The following is a 23,521-nucleotide window of genomic DNA, read 5'->3' on the forward strand; positions in this document are numbered from 1 at the left end:
CGGAACAATTTAATTCAACACGGATTCGTTATTAATAACTTAACAGAATGATAATTATATTTCCAAATTCACCGGGATCATTCGTTTTATAAAATGAATAAACAAGTAGCTAGGGTCAACGTTCACGCAAGTGTAATACGGCTTAAATGCTGTGGAAGAGTCTTGCTTTTCAGTTTTCACGATAGCTTTTTGAAGCTTCTCCGGCGGCGTTGTCACCGGCCGTCAACTTCTTCATCATCATACTATTAACTCTTTTGATTATTTAATTTGTGATAATAGAGTTGACGATTACGTGTGTGTAATCTCTCTTGAGATTTTCTCTAACGTCTCTATATATAAACCAAGAACAAGAGGAGTGCTTTAAACAAAAGGCAGATCATTCTAATCAAGATCTCTAATCTAAAGCTTTGTACTCAAACATACACTGATCATTACAAAACCGGAAAATGAGTTCGTCTAACGGAGGAGTACCACCAGGTTTTCGGTTTCATCCAACGGACGAAGAACTTCTTCATTACTACTTGAAGAAGAAGATTTCTTATGAAAAGTTCGATATGGAAGTCATCAAGGAGGTTGACTTGAACCAGATTGAGCCGTGGGATTTACAAGGTACGTTCATTGATTAATAAACATATACCATTATAATTTAACTCTCTCATTAGTTACTATACGTGAACTTTTGTGTGTGTGTGTGTAGATAGATGCAAAATAGGATCAACGCCGCAAAACGAGTGGTATTTCTTCAGCCATAAGGATAGGAAATATCCGACAGGTTCAAGGACGAACCGTGCGACCCACTCAGGTTTCTGGAAGGCGACGGGACGTGACAAATGCATAAGAAACTGTTACAAGAAGATAGGCATGAGGAAGACTCTTGTATTCTACAAAGGAAGAGCTCCTCACGGCCAAAAGACTGATTGGATCATGCATGAGTACCGTATTGAGGACACTGACGATGACCCTAGTGTATGTATCAATCTATCTTTTATTCATTACATAATCGTGAAAGCCGGTCCATTTTTTTTTTTATTAAATGAGAAAATCTATAAATAATGCAGGAAGATGGATGGGTTGTTTGTAGAGTGTTCAAGAAGAAGAATCTGTTCAAAGTAGGGAATGATGTTAGCTCAAGTATCAACAACAATAGGCTTGAGGCTCGTAGCTTCATCAGTAGAGAAAGCTCTTACCAAGGAATCTCAATGTTTGAGCTTAACAAGCCTGAAGAAATTGGTCTTCATCAATACCCTCAACCACCAATGTTTCATCAGCCTCATCATAAGCCTCTTTCAATTGGATATGACTACTCTTTGGCTCTTCTTCCAAGGGAAAGCGAGTACCAGCAAGCGTGTGAGCCAGCAGGGGTTGAGGTCGTCGGCACATGCAAAACAGTTGGTGAATGGGGAATGGTGAATTGTAACATGGGGAATCATGAACAGGATTCGTCTAGAGCGATGAGGTTTGAAGATGAAGGCAACACCAATTCGTCGTCGGTCCAGCCACCTTCGAATTTGCTTTCATTGCGCGGTGAAAACGGATTTCTCGGGTTATTTTAATTTTTAAATAGATGCTAATTATATGTTTAATATTTCATTTTGTGATTAGGAAGCAAATTGCTTCATTGATAACGTTAATAAGAATCGTATGTTTCAACTAGTTGAAATGTAAAAAACACCAAAAAAAAACACAGATTAAAGTACCAATAAAACATGGAAAAAAAGGATATTAAAAACCTAGACAAAGCAATAATAATATGGAGAGTATCAAAGGCCCAAAGATCCAAAGATCTAGAGGCCCAAATATCCAAAGGCCCATACGTTTAATAATTTGGTGGTGGTATTGAGGAATGAGTCTTCCTTATCCGCTCGGTGGAGCAGTGAAAAAAGATGGCCGGAGTGTGCGTCTCTTGGGGAGGCGGAGCATGTCGCTTTTTCCCTCCAATTCGCCGGCGTTTTCCGGTATCCTCCACCGTCTCATCCCTCGCTCTTCCAGATTCCTCCGCTATGATCGTCGACGACAATCTCGGCGCATTTCTCAAGGTCTAATTTACTATAAAAATCAAGTCTCTGTTTCGTCTTTGTTCTTACAGTTTGATCTGAACAACTCTTGCGTCTTTGTAGATCTTTCCACGAGATCTTCGTCATCGTCTTCTCAACGATTCTCGAAGAAACCAACTTGTAGAGGTTATTGTTTTTAACTCTTCGTGAAGAACCATTTTGAAAAGCTTAAAAAAAATGGAATGAGAGTTTTTGAAAATCTTTGGTTAGGTGATTATGGATTTGGGAAGACCACCTGAAGCACGTTATCTCGGTGAACCTGGAGGCCAGTATCTTAGGAACATCGAGGTAAAACTAATTTGGTTGTGTTTTTAGTGGGACTTGGAGTTATGTTGGTGTCTTCTAAATTTTGGATACTTTGTATGTATGTGGAAACACTAGCTTAGGTATCCATGGAAGAGTTAGAGGATGCTCAAGAGCTGGTAGGTGAATTTGGTGCTGACAATAGAGCTGGAATAGAGGGTACATTGCACAGGATATCAGCTATTCGTAATAGGAAAGGGTTCATTGTTGGTTTAACTTGTCGGGTTGGGAGAGCTGTGAGTGGTCACATTGATATGCTCTATGATCTCCTTCACTATGGCAAAAGTATCTTGTTTGTTGGACGGTACTTGTTTTACACACTACTCCTTATGTTTCATTTTGTTTCCGTGGTGATGATTTGATCGTTTTAAATCTGATAAACTGTATATAGGCCTGGTGTTGGTAAGACCACTGTTTTGCGAGAGATTGCTCGTGTATTGTCTGATGAATTCCAGAAAAGAGTGGTGGGTATTGCTTAACCTTGAGGTTTTCTTAGCATGAAGGTTCTGCGTTTTTAAGTGATTAAGTATGCGTAATTTGCGTTTTTTTAGGTGATAATTGATACTAGCAATGAAATAGGAGGAGATGGAGATATTCCACACTCAGCTATTGGAGGTTCTCGTAGGATGCAAGTACCTAAGCCATCTTTGCAGCATAAAGTTATGATTGAGGCAGTAGAGAATCATATGCCTCAAGTGATCATTGTTGATGAGATCGGCACAGAAGCTGAAGCACTTGCCTGTCGTTCCATTGCTGAAAGGGGAGTGATGCTAATTGGCACTGCTCATGGAGAGCAGCTCCAGAATATCATAAAGAATCCTACACTTTCAGATTTGGTAATAATTTTTTAAACTGCTTGTCTGAATGCTGTGTTATCGCTTGCTTCTAGTTTTCACAAAGATTTTTTCATGTTGTTTTCCTGCTCTTTGTTGGTTGTAGATTGGGGGCATTGAGACTGTCACTCTTGGAGATGAAGAAGCGAGGGCGAGAAGGAGTCAGAAGAGTATTCTCGAGAGGAAAGCTCCACCGACTTTTTATTTCTTGATAGAGATGAGAGAACGGGATTATTGGATTGCACATCAAGTAAGCCTCTGTTTCACAACTCAATCTGTTAATTGCCTTTGCCCTGCACTCATTCAATATCAAAGATCATATGTAAACTTGTCATCTTTCACTCTCGTCCAGACTGAAAAGAGCGTAGATATGTTGCTTCGCGGAAGGAATCCCATGGTTGAGGTATATACTAGCACTCAAAAATGTATCAGTTTAGAATTATACGACAACAATGATTCGATTTCTATAACTTATGATTTTAGGTGAGGAGAAGGGATGATGAGTACAAGGTGGTAATAGAAAGATGGAAGGCATATGACGGGCAAGGCATCTGAAATTTCTTCATCGTTATTAGACTTGGGCATCTTTCTTATGAACACAAATGTTTGCAAAAGATTACAAACCATATGTATAAAATAATTATAAGAACACAAATGCATCCATCTCATTACATCCATCAGGAACGTAATCTCATTCGCATTCAAATACTCATTTGTATCGATGCGTACTCAAGTGTACAAGGCGATGCCTAGTGGCACTTAGCCCATCACATGTCCACATTTTATCTGTTACACAAGCAAGATTCAATCTCCATCTCATTCAACTTTAAGCACACATGATATAATGATATATCACAATTTAATAGACTTAATCATCAATCGACAAGGTCAATTCAATTCACACAACATATATGAAGTCAACTTCTGGTCAATACAGCAGGTCTGATCAAAGTCATCAAACATTAAACGACCCAAACAGGTCTCATACGTGCACACACATTAGAACGAGAATTTACCCGAAAATCCGAGACGATATAAGGACAAAGAAATGTAGAAATTCCCAAGTAATAATATTCCAGAGTTTGAGTTTAATGATTCAAGTAACGTTTGGGGTTAAGACTAGACTTTCTCTTATTTTCCAGAGGTTTCGATTCACATTATGGATTTTATAAGTGCATCCATCTCATTGATTCATGACATTTATTGGTCAGTAGGCTTAATTGAATTTAAAAGATTTGTGATAATGATTGCATCTGGTTTAGTAAATTTCTAAGGTTGAATTGTAAGTCGAATAAGGCATATAATTAATCAAGATTAAGAGTTAAGCTAGTCATGTGTTCAATTCCTATAGGTTGCATGGCCATAAGGAAGAGTCATTAAGCTGTATGGACGCTCTGTCAAAGTTAGTGATGTATCAAGTGAGAGAGATCAGTTGTGTTGTCTTCTGGGTGGACATGTGTCACATGAACAAACAAAAGTCTCAGTCTCAGTGTTTTCTTGTGATTGATGAACTGAATTTCTCCCCGTGACAATCTGTAGTATACCATTGCCAAAGCTAAAGATGTCAAGATTCCGTGCTTGCCCTTCCATGTATCACGTAAAAACAATTAAGATTGAACCATAAAAGCTAAAGATATCTCTCAATTCTCAACCAAAGTGAGTGTTTTTTCTTGGTCTTGGTTAGCTTCTTCATCCTCTTAAGAATCCATAGAGGCCAATATAACATTCTGAGCTTTCATAGATCAAACGTAAGTCTTCTTTTGATTAACACTTTGATCTTGAATGAGTCAAATAATGTTTTCAGGTCGTGCTTTGGCTGGAGATTAAAAGCGTTTTTCAAAGCTTTCTCTTAACAAATTCCGTACCTTGCATGCTTACATGCATATATATATTTTTGGTTCGGTTTAGAAAGTGAATTTCAATTTGATCAAAAAGAAGTAAATGAGTTATTTTTAATTCTTTTTCCTTTTCGTGATCTTTAGGCTTTTGTTTCTATGTGTTGCATGATGTCTAGGATGTTATACCAGGCTTCAAATTTAGTCAAAATTTTGTTATATTTAACTCAAATTATTCAATAAAATCTTAATTGGTTTGTATTTGAAAGAAAGAGGGAACTAGCTCATCCGATGGGGGAGATAAACAATTTGAAGCCCTCATTCTTGAGCTCCGATGGGAGTTTGGCTGTTCATGCTGGTACGTTACCTACGTTCATATTGTCGACCCTTACTGATTTTTTTTTCTTTTTCTTGTCACCTCTTAATTACTAGAAATTTGTTATATGTTTGGACAATATATATGATATCTTTTTATATATATATATATTAAAATGTACAATTTTCTTATAAGGGAGCCGCGGGAATGCATGCATGCCCCCACTGCCACAAATAATCATGTATAGTATACTAGTATATGCTTTTGGTGTTTAGTACCTTTCCTTAGAGCGCATCTGCGCATGTACAATATAATATTTACTTCTATCGATCGACCACTATCTTTGAAAATGGACGTAAGAAAAATGTAACTAAACAAACGTTCACCGCCTAGCAAGTGCCTAAAGCGTTTTAAGACATTTCGTAAGCGGAGAATCGAAAATAATGGATTTTGTTGTGGGTTTATAATTAGGTGAAAGATTATGTCGTGAAATAAACACGACTTCGATCACGACCCCTGTAGTAAACACAACGACCTACTTCTTCAAGAACACTTCCGAGCTGGTTGACTTCAAGGTCCGTCTATATATATATATATATATATGCTTCTAGGTTTAAATATCGGGGAAAAAGAACTTTAAATAGTGTGTTGACTACTAAGTTAATCAACTATTTTTACAAAAAATAGACTTATTTTTAATTTTGCAGGAGCAACGGATTGTATGTCATGAGTATACTCGTTATGGAAGCCCAACAACTATGGTACTTGAAGAAAAGATTAGGTCTCGCACTCTCTTGATGTCTTTGTTTACTGTCCCACAAATGATTATTGTTCTTAGTTGTCCATTTTATGCTCTCTTGATTAGTGCACTTGAAGGTGCTGAATCAACTTTGGTCGTGGCATCTGGAATGTGTGCAATTAGTGTTATGCTTTTGGCATTGGTTCCTACAAATGGTCATATTGTGACAACTACAGATTGTTACAAGGAGACAAGGATGATCATGGAGACTTTTCTTCCCAAATTGGGAATCACCGTAAGAAATTAAAACCCTGTTTCATCACTTCAATTTTGTTTTGTTTCGACTCATTGATCACCTTTTTGTTATGTGTGTGTTTATATATGTCATCCAGGTGACTATGATTGACTCTGATGATACCGCAAGGCTCGAAGCTGTAGTGAATGACCATAATGTGTTATAACTTACAATGAGTTCTCGTAGCATACTTTAAAAGTTGAAAACGATTATATGAATTGTGATTTGTTCTACAGGTTTCTATGTTCTTTACTGAGTCCCCAACAAACCCATTTCTTCGATGTGTGGACATTAAGTTAGTGTCAGAAATCTGTCACAAAAGAGGAACTCTTGCTCTTGGTGCTGATCTTATTCTCCAGTCTGGTACTAAGTACATTGGAGGCCACAATGATGTGTGTAACTTAGCACGCAGAACCTTATTACTGCTTAAGAAAACTGGTTACCAAATATTGATTATTTGTTTCGTGTGTCTTCCCAGGTTCTTGCTGGATGCATATCTGGCTCAACGAAGTTGATTTCTAAGATTCGCATTTTGCATCAACTTTTGGGAGGCACGCTTAATCCTGTAAAAATGCTTGATCCCCCCTTTAATGCGACCACTTCATACATCGGTTGAAATTTCAATTTGTGTCAGTTTGGCGTTTGGGACAGTTTTGTTTATGTGTTGATTCATACAGTATCATCCCTATTCATCAATATTCTAACCTTTGGATAACTGTGTCTTTGCGAGAAACAGAATGCCGCATATTTACTCATCCGAAGCATGAAGACGATGCATCTTCGTGTAAAACAACATAATTCAAATGCTTTGAGGATGGCCCAAGTGTTAGAAGCACATCCCAAGGTACTATTTTTCTTTTGGTTGCACACATTATTAATATAGGGTATGTGAAAATGATAAAAGAAACTAATATATATATATATATATATATTATGATTAAGCACTCAAATACAGTTCTTAATTCTTGTGCAAGAAAGAAAAGAAACTTGGAATGAGGTTTCTTGCTTAGCAAGTTAAGAAACGATCAAACAAATTAAAAGAGGAAACTAGTACTATATATAAGATGTCACTGAATCGATTTTGAGGTGTCTTTGCAGATGATCAAGACTCCACTATTTACATATAAACACACACACATACACATACATATAAATTGAACGATAAAATATATATATATATATATATATATATATATATATATCATAACCTTTGCTCCATTTATATTTGTCTTCCATATTCCATAGCGTTTTCAAGTGGATTCGATAACTCTTCCTTCCACTTTGTAAATGGATCATCATTTCACAACAAAAATGGATTCAATGTAATCATGTTAGGTAAGTCGCGTTTACTACCCGGGCCTTCCGAGTCATCCCGAACATCTCATAGCCAAGCGACAAATGACTGGTTTTGGTGGTCTGGTCACTTTCGAGGTCAAAACTAATCACATTCATACCTTTAATGAAAATCTTCTTAATCTTAAAATGTGTTTTTCTTTTTCTTTCCATTTTATATCTGCAAATAGGTTGCTGGCGATCTCAAGACTACAATCAAATTCGTCGATTCTCTGAAGATCCCTTACATTGCAACATCTTTTGGTGGATGCGAGAGCTTCGTGGACCAACCTGCCACAAGGAACTGGTATATACTTTCCCACTAAAACATTGATAGCTAGTTTAATTTGTTTATTTCTTGTTACACACACAAATGTGTGGGGGTTTGATTTAGGGATGTACCACGAGAAGAAAGGCTCAAATATGAACTCAAGGACAACTTAGTTCGTTTCAGTTTTGGTATTGAAGACTTTGATGACATCAAGGCTGACGTTCTTCAAGCTTTAGATACCATCTAAATAAATGTTGATGTTTTGTAAACGAAGCTGTTTCCCAAACATTTCACAAACACGTGTACCATTTGTTTTATTTCTATTTCAACAAAGTTTCTAATCATTTCAAATGAAAATGTTTTTTTTTTTAACTTTTTTTTTTAGTGTGTGTTTCTATATATTGATCAATTTATGCATCGCTTCATCTTTTAAAAATGTTTATATCTCGATTCCATCAGATCTCAGTTCTATATACCTGAGTTGGTCTCAGCCTCCATATATGTATCAAAGCTTAGGTTCTCTGTTCTATATGGACCTGAAAGAAAAAAATAGTCAGAAAGGATTTAGGGATAATTTACAAAGACAATTTTCTCTTGAGTTAGACAACAGCAAGTAAAACTGTAATTTAGGACTTGCGCTTATATTATTTTCTATATCACCACTGGTTGATTAATACTCTCTTCGTATTTTTTATAGTTTGATGTTTAAGGTTTATATATAAACGGATTAAGAAATCAACAGTTTTTTTGTTTACCTTTTTCTGAATAGTAAAAACATTATTTATAAAAATACGTGAGGAAGTATATATATTTTTGCAATACCACATAGTCACGTTGAATATCTATGCATGTTTTACGTACCAACTAGAATTTCACTCTCGGGGATAATTTTTTCTATATAATCATTAGTTGAATCAATTTGACATGCCTAATATTTTATTATCAGTAGTTACCAAAATAATACGATGATGATTTACATTTGTTGTATTATATTAAGTAATATATATATATATATATATTTATATTTATATTTGAATCACAACATATGTATAATAAGATTTTATTATCTTATTTATGTATTATGATTTAAAAAAAAAAATCATAAAAAGATAATAAGAGAATCAATAACGTTACTTGCCGACATCAATAATGTTAAAATATACTCAGCTAAATTCCGATTGAGAGAAAGTAAAAACGAAAAAAGATTTATATGATTTCTGTTAATTATTTGATAAGGATTACATCGGATTTAGTTAAAGATATTAAGTTGTTGAATTATATTTCAAATTAGGCGTAAAAAACAAGCAAGTTAAGCTAGTCATGTGTTCAATTCTATAGTTTGCATTGCCATTAGGGAGAGTCAAAGCTAGCTAATCTGGACATTTTGTCCAAGTGAGTGATGTGTCAAGTGAGAGAGATATGTGTTGTCTCACGGACGGACATGCGTCCATTATGTCAGCAAAACCATCCATTTTTCGGACATGCACCATTCTTTATGTCGTCCCACTGCTTCCTCCTTTATAGCAATATAATCCATTATTTCACTTCAACGCTTATTTATCTCTCTCAGTTCTCAACCAAAATTTAATGTCGTTGGTTTTGTTTACTTTTGTCTACCTCTTTTAGAGTCCGTAGAGTCGAAAGAAAAAGGTGTCACTTATATGATTAACCTACTCAAATCATATAAATAAATAAACCTTTAAATTTTCAGGCGATCAGAGATATTATACCAAATATGAGTCCAAGTTTTGATTGCATGGATCTAGAGGCATTAACATCGAACGCGAAGCAAATACAAGACGATGTATTGAAGCAGATACTCACACTTAACGCCAACACTGAATATCTCCAACGTTACCTCCATGGAAGTTCTGATAAAGAGCTTTTTAAAAAGAACGTGCCAGTAATTACCTATGAAGATGTTAGGCCTTATATCGAACGTGTTGCCAACGGAGAGCCTTCAAATGTCATTTCAGGCAACTCCATCACTGGATTTTTCCTAAGGTAAATTTCTATTTTTGATTACGTGGCGATGAAGCTATTATACATTTTTCCTCTAATGGTTGTGGATCATGTAGTTCCGGAACATCAGGAGGAAAACATAAGATATTCCCTATGAACAACATCTTCTTTGAGAACCTATTGCTATACAAAGCTCTTTCGTCCCCCTTTGTATCCAAGTAAGTAGTTTTCAATATTTTGTTCTTTTATCCTTTTGGACGTTGCTAACAATCCTTAATTAAACAAATCATAAATTATAGTAATTGGCTAAAACTGTACGTCGAAATCATAAATGTTTCGAGACTTTGGAAATAAGAGTTTTATTGCTACCAAAGACGTTTACACGACTAGCTAAAACCGACTTTATAGTTGGTGTGATTCTATCTCTCTGGCTTAGAGACTTACAAAATAATACTGCATACTCCAGAGAGATAGAAACAAACTATCAATTATATATAAATTTTAAGGTTTTAACAAAAAGTGTCATTTGTGACTTTCCAACATAAATTTACAAACAAACTATCAATTATATATAACCCTACACTTTTACATTTTTCTTATATGTGAATAATTGTAGAATAACACTCTCTAGAGGTATACATATTCATATTTATGGCTTACACACTCACAAAAGGTTTTGACCTATAAAAAAAAAAAAGACATTCACCAGAAGAAAATGTTCACCCGCCAAACACTGCCAGTAGATGATGTCCATCCCATTATTCCCATATAATATTTTATATATGTAACAACTCCATCACCATTTACTGTCATCCTTGATTATGATTCGTAGGTATATGGATGGGGCCAAGCGAGAAAAGGAGATGATGTTTGGTTTCACTAGACCATTATCCAAAACTCCTTCTGGTTTGCCAGTTTCTGGGGGTGTTTCGAGTTTTTTACAGAGCGATTATTTCAAGAACCAACCATCAGAGCTGTATTCAAGCCCCATTGATGTCACATTATGCCCAGACAACATACATAGTATGTATTGTCATCTTCTCTGTGGACTCGTCCAGAGAAACGAAATAACAAGTATGAGTGCTTACTTTGTTTCTATCTTGGTACGTGCCATCAATTTTCTTGAAACTCACTGGAGAGAAATGTGTAGTAATATACGATATGGTCATGTTAGCGAGTGGATTACAGACCAAAAATGCAGGGACTCTGTTACTATCATCCTTGGAGGGCCTAATCCTGAATTAGCAAATTTTATTGAGGACGAATGCAACCAAAAATCATGGCAAGGTATAATTCGACGGCTTTGGCCCAAAGTCAAATTTATCGATTGCGTTGTTACAGGATCGATGACTCAGTACATCCCTACAATGGATTTTTACTCCAACAAACTTCCTATATATTCTGTGCTCTATGCGTCATCGGAAAGTATATTTGGGATCAACGTTGACCCTTCATCCAAACTAGAAGATGTCTCATACACATGTCTACCCAATATATCTTATTTTGAGTTCAAACAGATTGACGAGGAAAACAAGGATGACATTGTTGATCTGGTGAACGTTAAGCTTGGTTGCTACTATGAGCTACTAGTCACAAATCATTTTGGTAAGTTATTTAAATGTGTTTTTAAACTTAAGAAAAGAAAAAATATATATCTACATCAAGTCATAAGATTTAACTTTTGTTACTTGTTATTTTGCTAGGTTTACACAGGTTTAACATTGGAGATATTTTACAGGTGACTGGGTTCTATAATAGCACACCTCAATTTCGATTCATACGTAGAAAAGAAACGGTTATAAGCATTCAGACTGAGATAACAACTGAGGAGCATATTTTAAAGGCGTTGTATCATGCGACACTGGTTCTTGAATCTTCGAATTTGATGTTGATGGGTAACACATGCTATGAAGATATTTCTACGAATCCAGGTCACTATGTTTTTTACTGGGAACTCAACAACAAAAACATCGATGGTGTTGAACTTGATAACAAAGTATTGGTGAAATGTTGTTGTGTGATGGAGGAATCATTATGTCCTCTTTATAAAACATTTAGGAGTAAAGATGGATCAATCGGAGCTCTAGAGATAAGAGTGGTGCAACAAGGAACGTTCGATTCCCTCATGGACTTTTTCGTTTCAAAAGGTTCTTCGATATCACAATACAAGACTCCTTTATGCATAAAATCTTCGGAGGCTTTAACAGTTCTTGAAGACAAGGTTCTTGGTCGTTTCTTTAGCGATAAATGCCCTCCTCTTTGATCATATATGATCTATTCGGAAGATGATGATGCTATCTTGTGTGCGCGTCTAAGAAGTGTGGTTGATGTATTTATTAATTACTGTATGAAAAAAGTGTGGTCGATGTATTATCTTAATTAAAGATGTGGTTTTGTGTGTATTATGTATGTGTGTATATAATTTATTTATCTCAACTAGATTAACATCATTTTTAGTATGAAACAAATATATAAATTCACTTTATGATTAAACAAAGTGAATTTATGTTTTTTTTTGTGTGGTAGGAAGATATTTCAGTTCAACTAGGTTGACATTTTGAGTTTTGTTTTTTTAGGTTTTTATATATAGTCATGTAAAATATATATTAAATACGTTGTTTACTATAAATATTTTGAATTTAAAATAATTATTTTTGACAGACTACACTTTTTTAATTTTTATTTAATGAATTATTTAAAATTATATTATTTAGTATTCTATTATTTTAAATATGATTTTAAAATTGAATTATTTAATAATTACTTTAATGAAAAATGTATAGTATAATACTGAAAATATATTTTAAAAAATTTGGACATATTATGACTTACAATTACAAAGACGATTCTACCACGAACAATTTATTTTGATTAAATTAGATTTTCCATAGACGATTTTTTTTTTGTCAACAGTTTAAATAGATTAGCTCAAAAGAGCCAATTGGTGAAAACAATAACATAATGTTGTATGGTAAGAACTCATCGCGCCAATAAATCCGTTTTTTTATTTGCATTACATGGAATAAGAGATAGAGAAAATGTCGAAAATTCTTCTCTAATAATCATAATCTCGTCTAAGTAAACTGAATACGCTAACTACTCTGAAGGTGAAAAAACTATCTTCACCAAATTTGAATTGTCAGTGAGAAAAGCTATATCATGGTTATCGGCGCCATTCATACTCTTCATAGCCAACACAAAAGCTTCAATTTCAGTGTATAAAAGAGACAGACTTCAGCGTATATCTGAAAACTGATCACTATCCTTTCAAGACCCATCGATATAACACCGAATCTCTGAAACAAAAGGCTCAAGTATTGCTGTGTTCACCCTTGGCGGGTGGTGTAGTGAAATGGTATCTCAATTTTTCTGTGAGGGCTCAAGCTGGGGTAATTGCCAAGCTTTTTCCTTTGCCTCTGCCATGCGTAGCACCTCAAGAGCATTTAAGTCTATATTATCAAAAACCTTACTATTTCTGGCTTTCCATATATACCACAGAATCCAAAAGAAAGCTGAGGCATAAACTTCGTTGTGTACTCTCTAAATTAAATAATCTATATTGGCATATAATGAAACCATCAGAAAATATCTAAGGAGGGAAGGAACCTCGGAGAGGGCCAAAACTTGACGAGCTAGTGAGCATTCAAATAAAGCATGGTTGATTGTTTCTTCTGGGTGGCCAAAAATACCACATCCTAGATTACAACTTAACCCTCATCTCCTTATATTAGTTGGGACTCACAAACAACCTGTCACAATCTGCCACATAAAATGTATTCATTTTTGGCGGACATTTTATCTTCCAAACAAAAACCTATAATTGTATAATATTTGAGCCACAAACAAGGGCCAAAGTAATTGGCTGGTTCTTGAGTAGCGCCACATGGTAACCCAAATTAATCGTATATTTATCCGACTCTGTGAAATGCCAGTCTTATACGTCTTGTTTGGAGCAATCTCCCAAAGGTAAGGTATAAATCAAGGAGACATCCTCAGGTGTAAAGGTAGCATTAAGCAGAGCAACATTCTATGAATTCGTCCGCATATCTACCAAAATTTTAACTTGAAGCGAAAGATCTTGAGCAGACCTATTACTTAACGTTGGTCTCGAGAATTGAGCTGGTACCCACAGATCATTCCATACTGAAACATAAGTCCTGGATACAACTCGTTTAATAAGTCTTTTCTTAACCAGAGAGGTAGGATACATCATACTTCTCCATTCATAAGAGGGACTGTAAGATTTGATGATATCTAGAATATTAGAATTCCAATAGCATTGTCCCTTAGATACCTTTACAAAAAGTGAATTAGGTACTATTATTAACTGCCAAAGTTGCTTTGCAAGTAGAACGGTATTGAAATCATCGACATTTCAAAAACCAATACCACCTTCAGACTTACTGCAACAAAGTTTATTCCAATTCATCTAATATAATCCTCGTGTTTACCCATTGGAACTCCACCAATAATTTGTCACCGCACTTGTAAGTTTTGAAGTAATTGTCTTGAGAAGGCGGAAACATAACATAACATGGGTAGGTAACCCTTGTATGCAAAAGCTCCCGAACAAAAGAGAAAACCTTTGTTTTGGAACTACCCAACTCTCTCGTAATCCAAAATAAAACCCCATACCCCCAATATTCGAAATACCCAAAAATATCAAAAGCTTCCCACGTAAATCAGCGTCGACTTTGTGGTCAAATTGAACAGATGACTTTGAGAAATTGATCTGACGACACTCCTTTCTTCATAACATACATGAATCTTTCGTTTCCATATGCATGATAAACAATTTTAATACATAAAATTATGACAAACAGTTCTAATTGTAATAAGTTTAAAACAATAATTCTGTTTTATTGATTTTCTATGTTTTTTTTTTTAATTTATATCCTTTAAAACATATATTTGTATTAAGATTAAGAAAACAAAACATTTAAACCATCTTCGTGTCCCCAATATTAACTACTAAATACAATCTTAATATATCCAATCGCTCATGGCGGCGGTTGCTACGGTGATGTTGTGGCTTTGTTTGTGGTTCAGTTTGTCTATTGTCTTGTGTGTAACTAAGAAACACAACAACCAACGGCGCACAACAACGTTGTTACATGAAAGAAAAAAACGTTGTTACTGTTATTGATAGATAAAAGAGGAGGAAGATATTGATGTCTTATTCCAATGAATGAAAGGTCTTTTATATAGAAGTACAAAGAGAGGGTTTCAACGTTTGCTTGATGACAAAGTAAACCTAGTTTACAAGTAATTCTAGAGACTTCTAGAAGATGGACCTTATAATGAGCATCCATATATTATTCATAACACTCCCCCTTGGATGTACATTATAATAATGTAACTAAGAATGCGCCGGAAATACTGCCTCATTAAAAACCTTACCAGTAAAACCTAATGGGAAAAACCATGATTAAGGGAAAAAGAGTGCAGCGCGTAACTACTCCCCCTGATGAGTACACATGTAGAGATTTTTTAGACGATGTAATCCGAGATGATAAACCAACTTCTTGAAAGTAGCAGTAGGTAGCGCCTTGGTAAATAAGTTCGCCAAGTTTTCACTCGAACAAATCTCTAAAACGCGTACATTGCCATTTTTCTGCTGGTCATGTGTGTAGAAGAACTTTGGTAGAATATGCTTCGTTCTATCGCCTTTGATGTATCCATCTTTAAGTTGTGCGATGCATGCAAAATTGTCTTCATACATAATTGTTAGAGCATCTTTCCCTACACATATACCACAATCTTCTCGTGTATGATGAATTATGGATCTTAACCATACACACTCACGACTAGCTTCATGAATGGCTAAAATTTCTGTGTGATTGGAAGAAGTGGTTGTTATAGTTTGCTTCATAGAACGCCAGGAAATAGCAGTACCTCCGCATGTGAATACATATCCTGTTTGCGATCTACCAGTATGGGGATCAGATAAGTATCCTGCATCTGCAAAACCAATTAAATATTTCGTGGATAAATTGGAAAAAAATAAACCCATGTCTTTTGTACCATGAAGGTAACGAAGTATATGTTTAATCTCATTTCAGTGCCTTTGAGTTGGGCATGAGCTAAACCTTGCTAATAAATTCACCGCAAAGTATATTTAAATCATCGACATATACTACGATTATAACAAATCCTTCCTTAAATCTCTTTATAAATATACATGGACTAACGGGGTCATTCTTGTAGCCTAATTTTAGTAAGTACTCACTAAGGCGATTATACCACATACGCCCAGGTTGTTTTAGTCAATAAAGAGATCAATTTTATTTTATGTAGTATTGATCTCGAGAATCAGGTTTCACTGCTTCAGGGAATTTAAACCTTCTGGGACTTTAATATAAATATCATTTTCCAATGGTCCATATAAATAGGCTGTGACTACACCCATTAAGCGTAAATCAAGTCCTTCTTTTATTGCCAGACTAATGAGGAACCTGAAAGTAATTGCATCCAACACATGAGAGTATGTCTTTTTATAATCAATTCCAGTTCGTTGGGAAAAACCTTGTGCAACTAAACATGCTTTATACCTCGCAATTTTACTAATTTCATTCTTCTTTCGTACAAAAACCCATTTATGTCACACTGGTTTTACACCTTTAGGTATACAGACTACTAGTCCAAAAACTTCTCTCTTTGCAAGAGATATTAATTCTTCATCTATTGCTTCATTCCATTTTGGCCAATCACTTCATTCCGTTGGTTCATGATCCTCATCCATAACATCAACTGCTACATTGTATGTAAATATATCATCGACGTCGATTTGCTTTCGGTTACATTTTATTCCAGAAAAAACATAATAAACTGAGATCTCTTCATTATGAGGTAGCTGAATTTCTTTCTTTGTCATGTCTGTCTCTTGCAGATATTTTTCTTTCATAATTATTTCTTTTGTTTCACCATTGCTAATTTCTGCTGTTTTTATTTTTCGAAAATTTTTATCTTCGAAACCAACGGGTATACCACGTTTCATTAGACTCACTAGCAGTTCAATATCGTTATAATAATAATAATAGATTCTCTTCTTTTGAATCACTGAAACATAGCTTAATAATATAAACAAGAATAGATTCTCTTCTTACGAATCATTGAATCATAGTATGATAATTAAAGAAACAAATAATAAGCATGATTCTCTTCTTCGTTGAATCATTGAATCATACTTCACCGATTTATATAATAATAGTCATCGGTTTATGTGTATTGTTTGTTTCAATATAAGAATTGATATTATGAACCTTGAGTTGATAATAAACATGATTCTTAATGTAGAAGAAAGTAAATAAATAAATCAACTAAAAATTCAATACCTTTTAGTTTGAAAGAGTATGCTGATAACGTGTTATAGATAGATAAAAAAAGAAAAATATATTGGTATTTTATTTCAATGAATAAAAGGTATTTTATATAGGAGGTTAAAGAGAGAGTTTTGCTTGATGGGCATCTAGAAAATAGTAATTTTAGAGACTTTTAGAAAATAGGTCTTATAATGGGCATCTATTATATTAAAGCAGAAGTCGAAAGTGCTCACATTCACTCTCAGACACGGATTACCGTTTTGCTATTAATGAAATATACTCTTGGTGTTGAAATATTTTGCCCCTGAACGCAAATTTTCCTATTTTTTGCATTAAAAATAATTCAAAAAATTCGGCTGAATTAATCTAATATCTCAAAAAGTTATTCACAAAACGGGAATTTTTAGATATATCCCTGTCGTATTCGGAAAAACATCCTTTAAGGGTTTATTTTATAACTATGGTTCAGTTTTATTCTCCAATTGTGATAATTAATGGGCTTAAACTATTTTATGGGCTTATGCAGCGAAAAAAACCCGATGACAATACACCACCTTACTGTAAACCCTAAAAAAGATAGGTCATTTACAACTATAAACACAATATTATCGTTTGCTTTCACCTTAACTCAAAACACGAAAAAAAAATCTCTACTCTTAAATTATGTTCTCAAATCTATATTTGTATTCCACAAAATCATCTTACTGTTTTGTATGATTCATCTTACTGTTCTTTTTATTTTTTTGTTCATATAGTGGTTTCTTGGAGAACAAGATCCACACAATCATGAAGCTTTAATGGTTGTTGGTTCACCTTTTAAAAAGGGTATATTGTTATGCTTTTTTGTTTAGATTTTTATGATTCACCTTATTGTTCTTTAAAAAAAAGGTATATTACTGTTTTTATGATTCTTTTTATTTTTCTGTTCATATAATGGTTTCTTGAAGAACAACATCCACAAATCATGAAGTTTTGATTGTTGTTGGTCCATCTTTTTAAAAAGGTATCTTATTATGCTTTTTGTTTAGGTTTTAAAATTTGATGATTTTATGTTCATGTAGAGGTTGCTTTGATAATCCTTTGACGTAGGTATCATGGACCAGATGAATCGATCAAGAAATTTGTTTCTAATTAATATCATGTATTATTATTATAATATTCAGAATTCTTATATTGAATGTATTTACTTTTTTTCTTGAGTGATCTTGAGTATTTATAATTTAATTTTCACTTGAATTGCCATATTTACAGGAAAAAAATTATCGGTAATAGCCATGCATATTTCCGGGTATTTAGAAACGATATTGTTTAATTTTCTATAGCTGGAGTTTCATTATAAATTATTTGAGGATAATTCCATGTTTTAATTATTTCTTAAAAAACAAACGTACACGTTGTACCTAAAGAATACGACAATGAGGATCATCTTAATGATGATGTTATGATTTTTTCAACAACTTCAAGATCTTAATTCTCGGATTGGATTGTATTCAATTCACTCCCCAAACTAAAAAATTCGCATATGCTGAAATTCAAAAACCTTTCGGGTTGGTGTCACAAAGAGATGTTATGGAAGCCAATATCAAAGGAGAAGACAATTCGTTTCACCCTAAAATCTGTTACTTTATTCCTTTAACATTTGTTACTTTATTTTAGTTCGATTTTAGTTTTATTTGGTTTAATGTATCAATAATTTAATTATTAATCAATTGATATTTGATCTTTTAGCATACATATTGAAGTTTTTGGTTTAAGACTTTCATATAATTAAATCGTTTAACATTTAATAAAGATTGGATTTGTGCTAAATATGTCAAACTTATTTATTTAAATACATTTCTATTAAATATTTACATCAATTTCAAAATATAAAAATATTTAATATAGTTGAATAACATGAAAACAATGCATATATTCAAATTAAAGTAATTTACATGAATTTTATAACGATAAAGATGTAAATAATAGATTTGTAAAAAAATAAAATCGCATAAGATAGAACTAACGATTTATATCAAATTAACAAATCTGAAACTTATATATTTTATTTAGATGGATTGTTATCTTTATAATTACAGTTATAAAAATGTAAAGTGATAAAGATGGAAATCATCACCTTTAGTTATGTATTAGAATATAAAACGATTTTTACTAAATATTAACATATTTGTAACGGTTGTGATGAAAACAATTATGTTAAATAAATATATTTATTTACTTAATTTGATGGGTATCTATACAGAATTTATATAAAATTTACTTATTTGAAACGATGATGATGTAAATGAGAAATGTTTAAGAAGGTAAATTAACATAAAGAATGTATATATATGAAATATACATATATCTTGAATAATTTATTAATATATATATATATATATATAAATATTAGAATACATCTCTAAGGTTATATATATATATATAGATACATTGGTGAGAGCATATCTTCCATAATTTTAATTGGAGAGTCTGATTCATATTCCAAGGTTGTTAAAGATTTCTCATTATCGTTTATATTCAAATCTTTTATTATGTTGAATATCTAATTAAACTATAATTATTTCTTTCATTTGATGCAGATTATATTAATGTCATGTATTCTCCAACCGATCGTATTTCTTGTTTGAATTCTTCAAAATACGAATGGAAAATCCGAGTTAAAATTTTGTGTTTATGGGAAGAACACTGCAGCTTGATTCAACAATAGAGATGGTTTTAAAATTTTAATTGATAATCAGGTTTGTTATATATTAATATTCTTAATCAATGACTACATCTTTTAAACATTTATTCAGGTTTATTTTAAAATTATTTATAATATGATAAATTTACTTTATTTAATAGGGTAATAAGATCCCGTGTATTTTTCATGGCGTTGTTTATGACAGATTTGTGTCCGAATTTCATGTTGGTGATTGGGTTGAGCTGAAAACTTTAAAGTTGTAGATCAATATGAGTCATGCAAAGCTACCACTCATTGATACAAAATTATTATTTTGTATAAGACCAAGATATAAGACTTCGATTGTTGAAGGTGAAGAATACTTTGATAGGAGTGACAACTTCCGTGATAATATAAAAGCATACAATATGATATTTACAATTTAACTTATTTTAAAATATGTGAATTTTACAATATGCGAATTTATACAATGTGTAAAACTAAGGTTCCTAATTTGATATCTAATTAAATTTTGGGCCCTAAAACCCAAAAATGGACTATTGTTTTATTTGTTGTATCATCTATTGTATTGGTTTTTTTAAGGATTACTATTTGTTATTTGATGTTACATGTGTGTATCCATGTTAATATTACTATGCTCTAACGTGGTCAGTATGTTATGTCTTTATTAATGAGATATAACAATTATATTGTTTTTTTATAGAAAAAGATCATTACTACAGAATTATAATATTATAAAATAATTCAAACCATTTCATAATGTTAACTAAAAACATTACATAGTTCAATTTGTTCAATTCCCATAGGGTGAAATTCATATCACCTAAACAAATTCCTAAACTTGCCCAAAAATGTTACATAATATCCCAAAATATATTTATTTATTGTATACTGTCAAAAAGAGAGTGATGACTAGATTGATATCATAATCAAATCTTTACAAGATCATTTACAAGAGTTTGAATATTTAAATTATTTTAAAACTATAAAAACAGATTAAAAAATATTAAATGATAAAGTCACAACTTTGAAAGATGATTAATCATGAGACCTTTGAGTTCCACAAAGAACTTGGACACTCTATCTTTTATTTACCACAAACAGATAAAAAAACCCTACTTTCAATCTCTCAAAAAGCTTTCATAGTAATCAGAAAGATGATCTACGCAAAAGTTTCTGATTTACGTCCGGGAAGAACCGATTGGAAGATACAAGCAAAGGTATTGAGTATTTGGTTTACACACAAATTTTTTGTGAAAAGGGTTGTTATCTTGGCAGATGAGAAGGTAAAAATCATAACTTTCTCTATACTTCACATACAATTTATACCGAATTTATCATTTCGTTTTCTGATTTCAAAAAAAATCTTACACAATTTTAAAATTGGACATGCAAGGGTGACACCATTGAGGCAACTATTGTTGAAACTTCAACAATGAAAAAAATTCCAAGATTTATCAACGACGGTGAATGGTATGACATTTATAATTTTAAGGTCATCAACCCTACGCTCAAAGAGAGAAACACACCACATCTTTACCATATCAAATTTTGGGAGGATACGGAAATGATGAGACTTGCAGATTTGAGTCCAAAAAAATTCTTCGTTTCAAAGACTTTGAAGACATAAATAACGGAAGATCGATTGACGGCTCATCTTTTGGTTAGTTCTTTTTCATTTAACGATTTGTTGGAATCGTTTCGGAATTACTTTTAAATTATTTATCAATATAATTTTAAAAAAATTTGTTTATTGCAAAATAGATGTATTTGTCTGTGTAATTGATGTTGTGGACAAAACAAGCCGTGGGATTGAAATTGCCGAAATTGGGATGATCAACGATGATGATGAAGTAGTTTTCACTCTCCTAAATGGCAGGTAATAAATTTTAGCTGATCTTATGTTTCTCCCGTATGAATCTCTAAAGTGCATCAACGACACTTAGTATAATTAGATAAAAATCATAATTTAGTTTTTTAACTAAAAATATAGGAATGAGACACTTAAGTGTTGTGCAAAAAGAGATTATGCTTCAAAGTTCATGTATTACTGGAGATTGAACGAATGCCATCTCACATATAAATCCAAGCCAGTGTTCTGTGTTTTACGATTTTGGAAATTTGGTGATTGTGAAGGTATGTTTCTTTTCTTACACTTTATATTGAATTATAATCTCTTATCAAATTTAAACAAACATATTACTAACTGTCTGATAACAATTGTAATTACTTATAGGTACATCATGTATTGTGAATTGTCTTGGCTCCTCGAGGATCTACATAAATCCAAACATTAACAGTTTGGAAAATCACAAAGCCAAGTAAGTTTAAAATTAGTTTCGAATTTGTAAATGTATTAATCTATAACAAATATATTTTTACTCGGATAATTCAATGAAGACATTGACTATATGTTCAGCTGTGAATTCGCTGGCCGTTATTATATAAAGTATGTGATGGAAGATCACGATGACTCTTGAGGAACATGGGCATAAGGCGAGCAAGATTGAAGACGTATTTTGTATGTGAAATCTATGCTACTTTTTAATGTATAACGTCGAATTCTAAGGACTGATTATTTGTAATCTATGCAACTTTTTAATGTCTTTACTCATGTGTAATATACTGTGTTTGAATTTTAAGTATTGATTATCTTTTGTTATCATTTTGACCCATGCTTAGCTAGGTTACTTATATGGAAAACATATAAGAATGAAACATGTTCAATCTCTCTACCAAATTCTCTCATCTTCTTTGTAATTGCATCCTAATTTCCATATTTTCTTAGATTGGTGTCGTTATTACGGAATTTTGACTTTAATATAAATATAGAATGCAAACGCTTTGGTGATATATTATACATTTTCTAAAAATTACTTATATATTTAGTGTCCTGGGTGTAATTACAGTTATCACCCTGGGTTAATTTTTCATTATTAATTTCGAAAATATTTAAAAAATACACATCAGCAAACTATGCCACATCATATGACGGTTGAGTTATAATGTTTCATGGCTGACTTTAACAAAAAGTAATTTGAAAGTAAACGGTTAAATTTTATTACTTGGTGGCTGAGTTATAATACTCAATGGAAAACGAAAGGTTTCGTAGAATTCTTATAACAAATGAGTTATAATGTTTGGTGGTTGACTTATTACATAAAATAAACTGAAAGTAAACGGCTGATTTATATTACTTCACGACTGAGTTATAATACTTAAAGGAAAATGAAAGGTCTCATAAATTCTTATGACGGCTGAGTTATAATGGGTGTCTCACCTATAATCATACATAATTTGTTGTGGATTGTTTTTTTTATTTATCTAGACAACTCTACACCCTCATTTTAATATTGTTAAAATGAGGATATTATTAAAATGAGGATATTGAAATAATGACATTCTTTGTAAACAACATCGTTATATCCTCATTTTAACAATGTAAAATAAATCTAATTATTATTAAATTTTATTACTGTTGCTTTTTTTTTTGTCAACAAATTTTACTACTGTTGTTTTGTCGGCAAGTTTTACCATTTTTTGAATAGCAAAAAAAAAAAAAAAAAAAAAAAAAAA

General features: G+C 32.8%; 4 protein-coding genes across 6 annotated transcripts; all 4 read left to right on the forward strand.

Annotated features, from left to right (window-relative positions):
* Positions 132-1,606, forward strand: LOC104777340 (protein BEARSKIN1-like). The gene is made up of 3 exons (XM_010501568.2): positions 132-609; positions 698-966; positions 1,059-1,606. Exons 1-3 carry the CDS (start codon positions 447-449, stop codon positions 1,551-1,553), a joined length of 927 nt encoding a protein of 308 aa, XP_010499870.1. The 5' UTR covers positions 132-446; the 3' UTR covers positions 1,554-1,606.
* On the forward strand, positions 1,854-3,898 carry LOC104777341 (uncharacterized protein ycf45). Its single transcript, XM_010501569.2, has 9 exons — positions 1,854-2,036; positions 2,118-2,180; positions 2,265-2,342; positions 2,441-2,661; positions 2,749-2,821; positions 2,909-3,193; positions 3,297-3,440; positions 3,543-3,593; positions 3,674-3,898. Exons 1-9 carry the CDS (start codon positions 1,884-1,886, stop codon positions 3,743-3,745), a joined length of 1,140 nt encoding a protein of 379 aa, XP_010499871.1. The 5' UTR covers positions 1,854-1,883; the 3' UTR covers positions 3,746-3,898.
* Positions 4,725-8,345, forward strand: LOC104777342 (cystathionine gamma-synthase 1, chloroplastic-like). 2 transcript variants are annotated; one of them, XM_010501570.2, is made up of 12 exons: positions 4,725-4,938; positions 5,295-5,383; positions 5,813-5,916; positions 6,049-6,122; positions 6,207-6,375; positions 6,473-6,532; positions 6,612-6,767; positions 6,854-6,940; positions 7,112-7,219; positions 7,711-7,806; positions 7,899-8,014; positions 8,102-8,345. In XM_010501570.2, exons 2-12 carry the CDS (start codon positions 5,317-5,319, stop codon positions 8,223-8,225), a joined length of 1,161 nt encoding a protein of 386 aa, XP_010499872.1. In that variant the 5' UTR covers positions 4,725-4,938; positions 5,295-5,316; the 3' UTR covers positions 8,226-8,345. The 2 variants fall into 2 exon arrangements, with proteins under 2 accessions (XP_010499872.1, XP_019099352.1); XM_019243807.1 differs by having other exon boundaries at positions 5,299-5,383; positions 8,102-8,326.
* On the forward strand, positions 9,513-12,345 carry LOC104777344 (4-substituted benzoates-glutamate ligase GH3.12-like). Of its 2 annotated transcripts, none has more exons than XM_019243808.1 (4): positions 9,513-9,982; positions 10,057-10,158; positions 10,773-11,545; positions 11,679-11,782. In XM_019243808.1, the coding sequence occupies exons 1-4, from the start codon at positions 9,714-9,716 to the stop codon at positions 11,693-11,695; spliced, it is 1,161 nt and encodes a 386-aa protein (XP_019099353.1). In that variant the 5' UTR covers positions 9,513-9,713; the 3' UTR covers positions 11,696-11,782. The 2 variants fall into 2 exon arrangements, with proteins under 2 accessions (XP_019099353.1, XP_010499873.1); XM_010501571.2 differs by having other exon boundaries at positions 9,514-9,982; positions 11,644-12,345.

Source organism: Camelina sativa, chromosome 3 (genome assembly GCF_000633955.1).
Source record: "Camelina sativa cultivar DH55 chromosome 3, Cs, whole genome shotgun sequence".
Taxonomy (NCBI): Eukaryota; Viridiplantae; Streptophyta; class Magnoliopsida; order Brassicales; family Brassicaceae; genus Camelina; species Camelina sativa.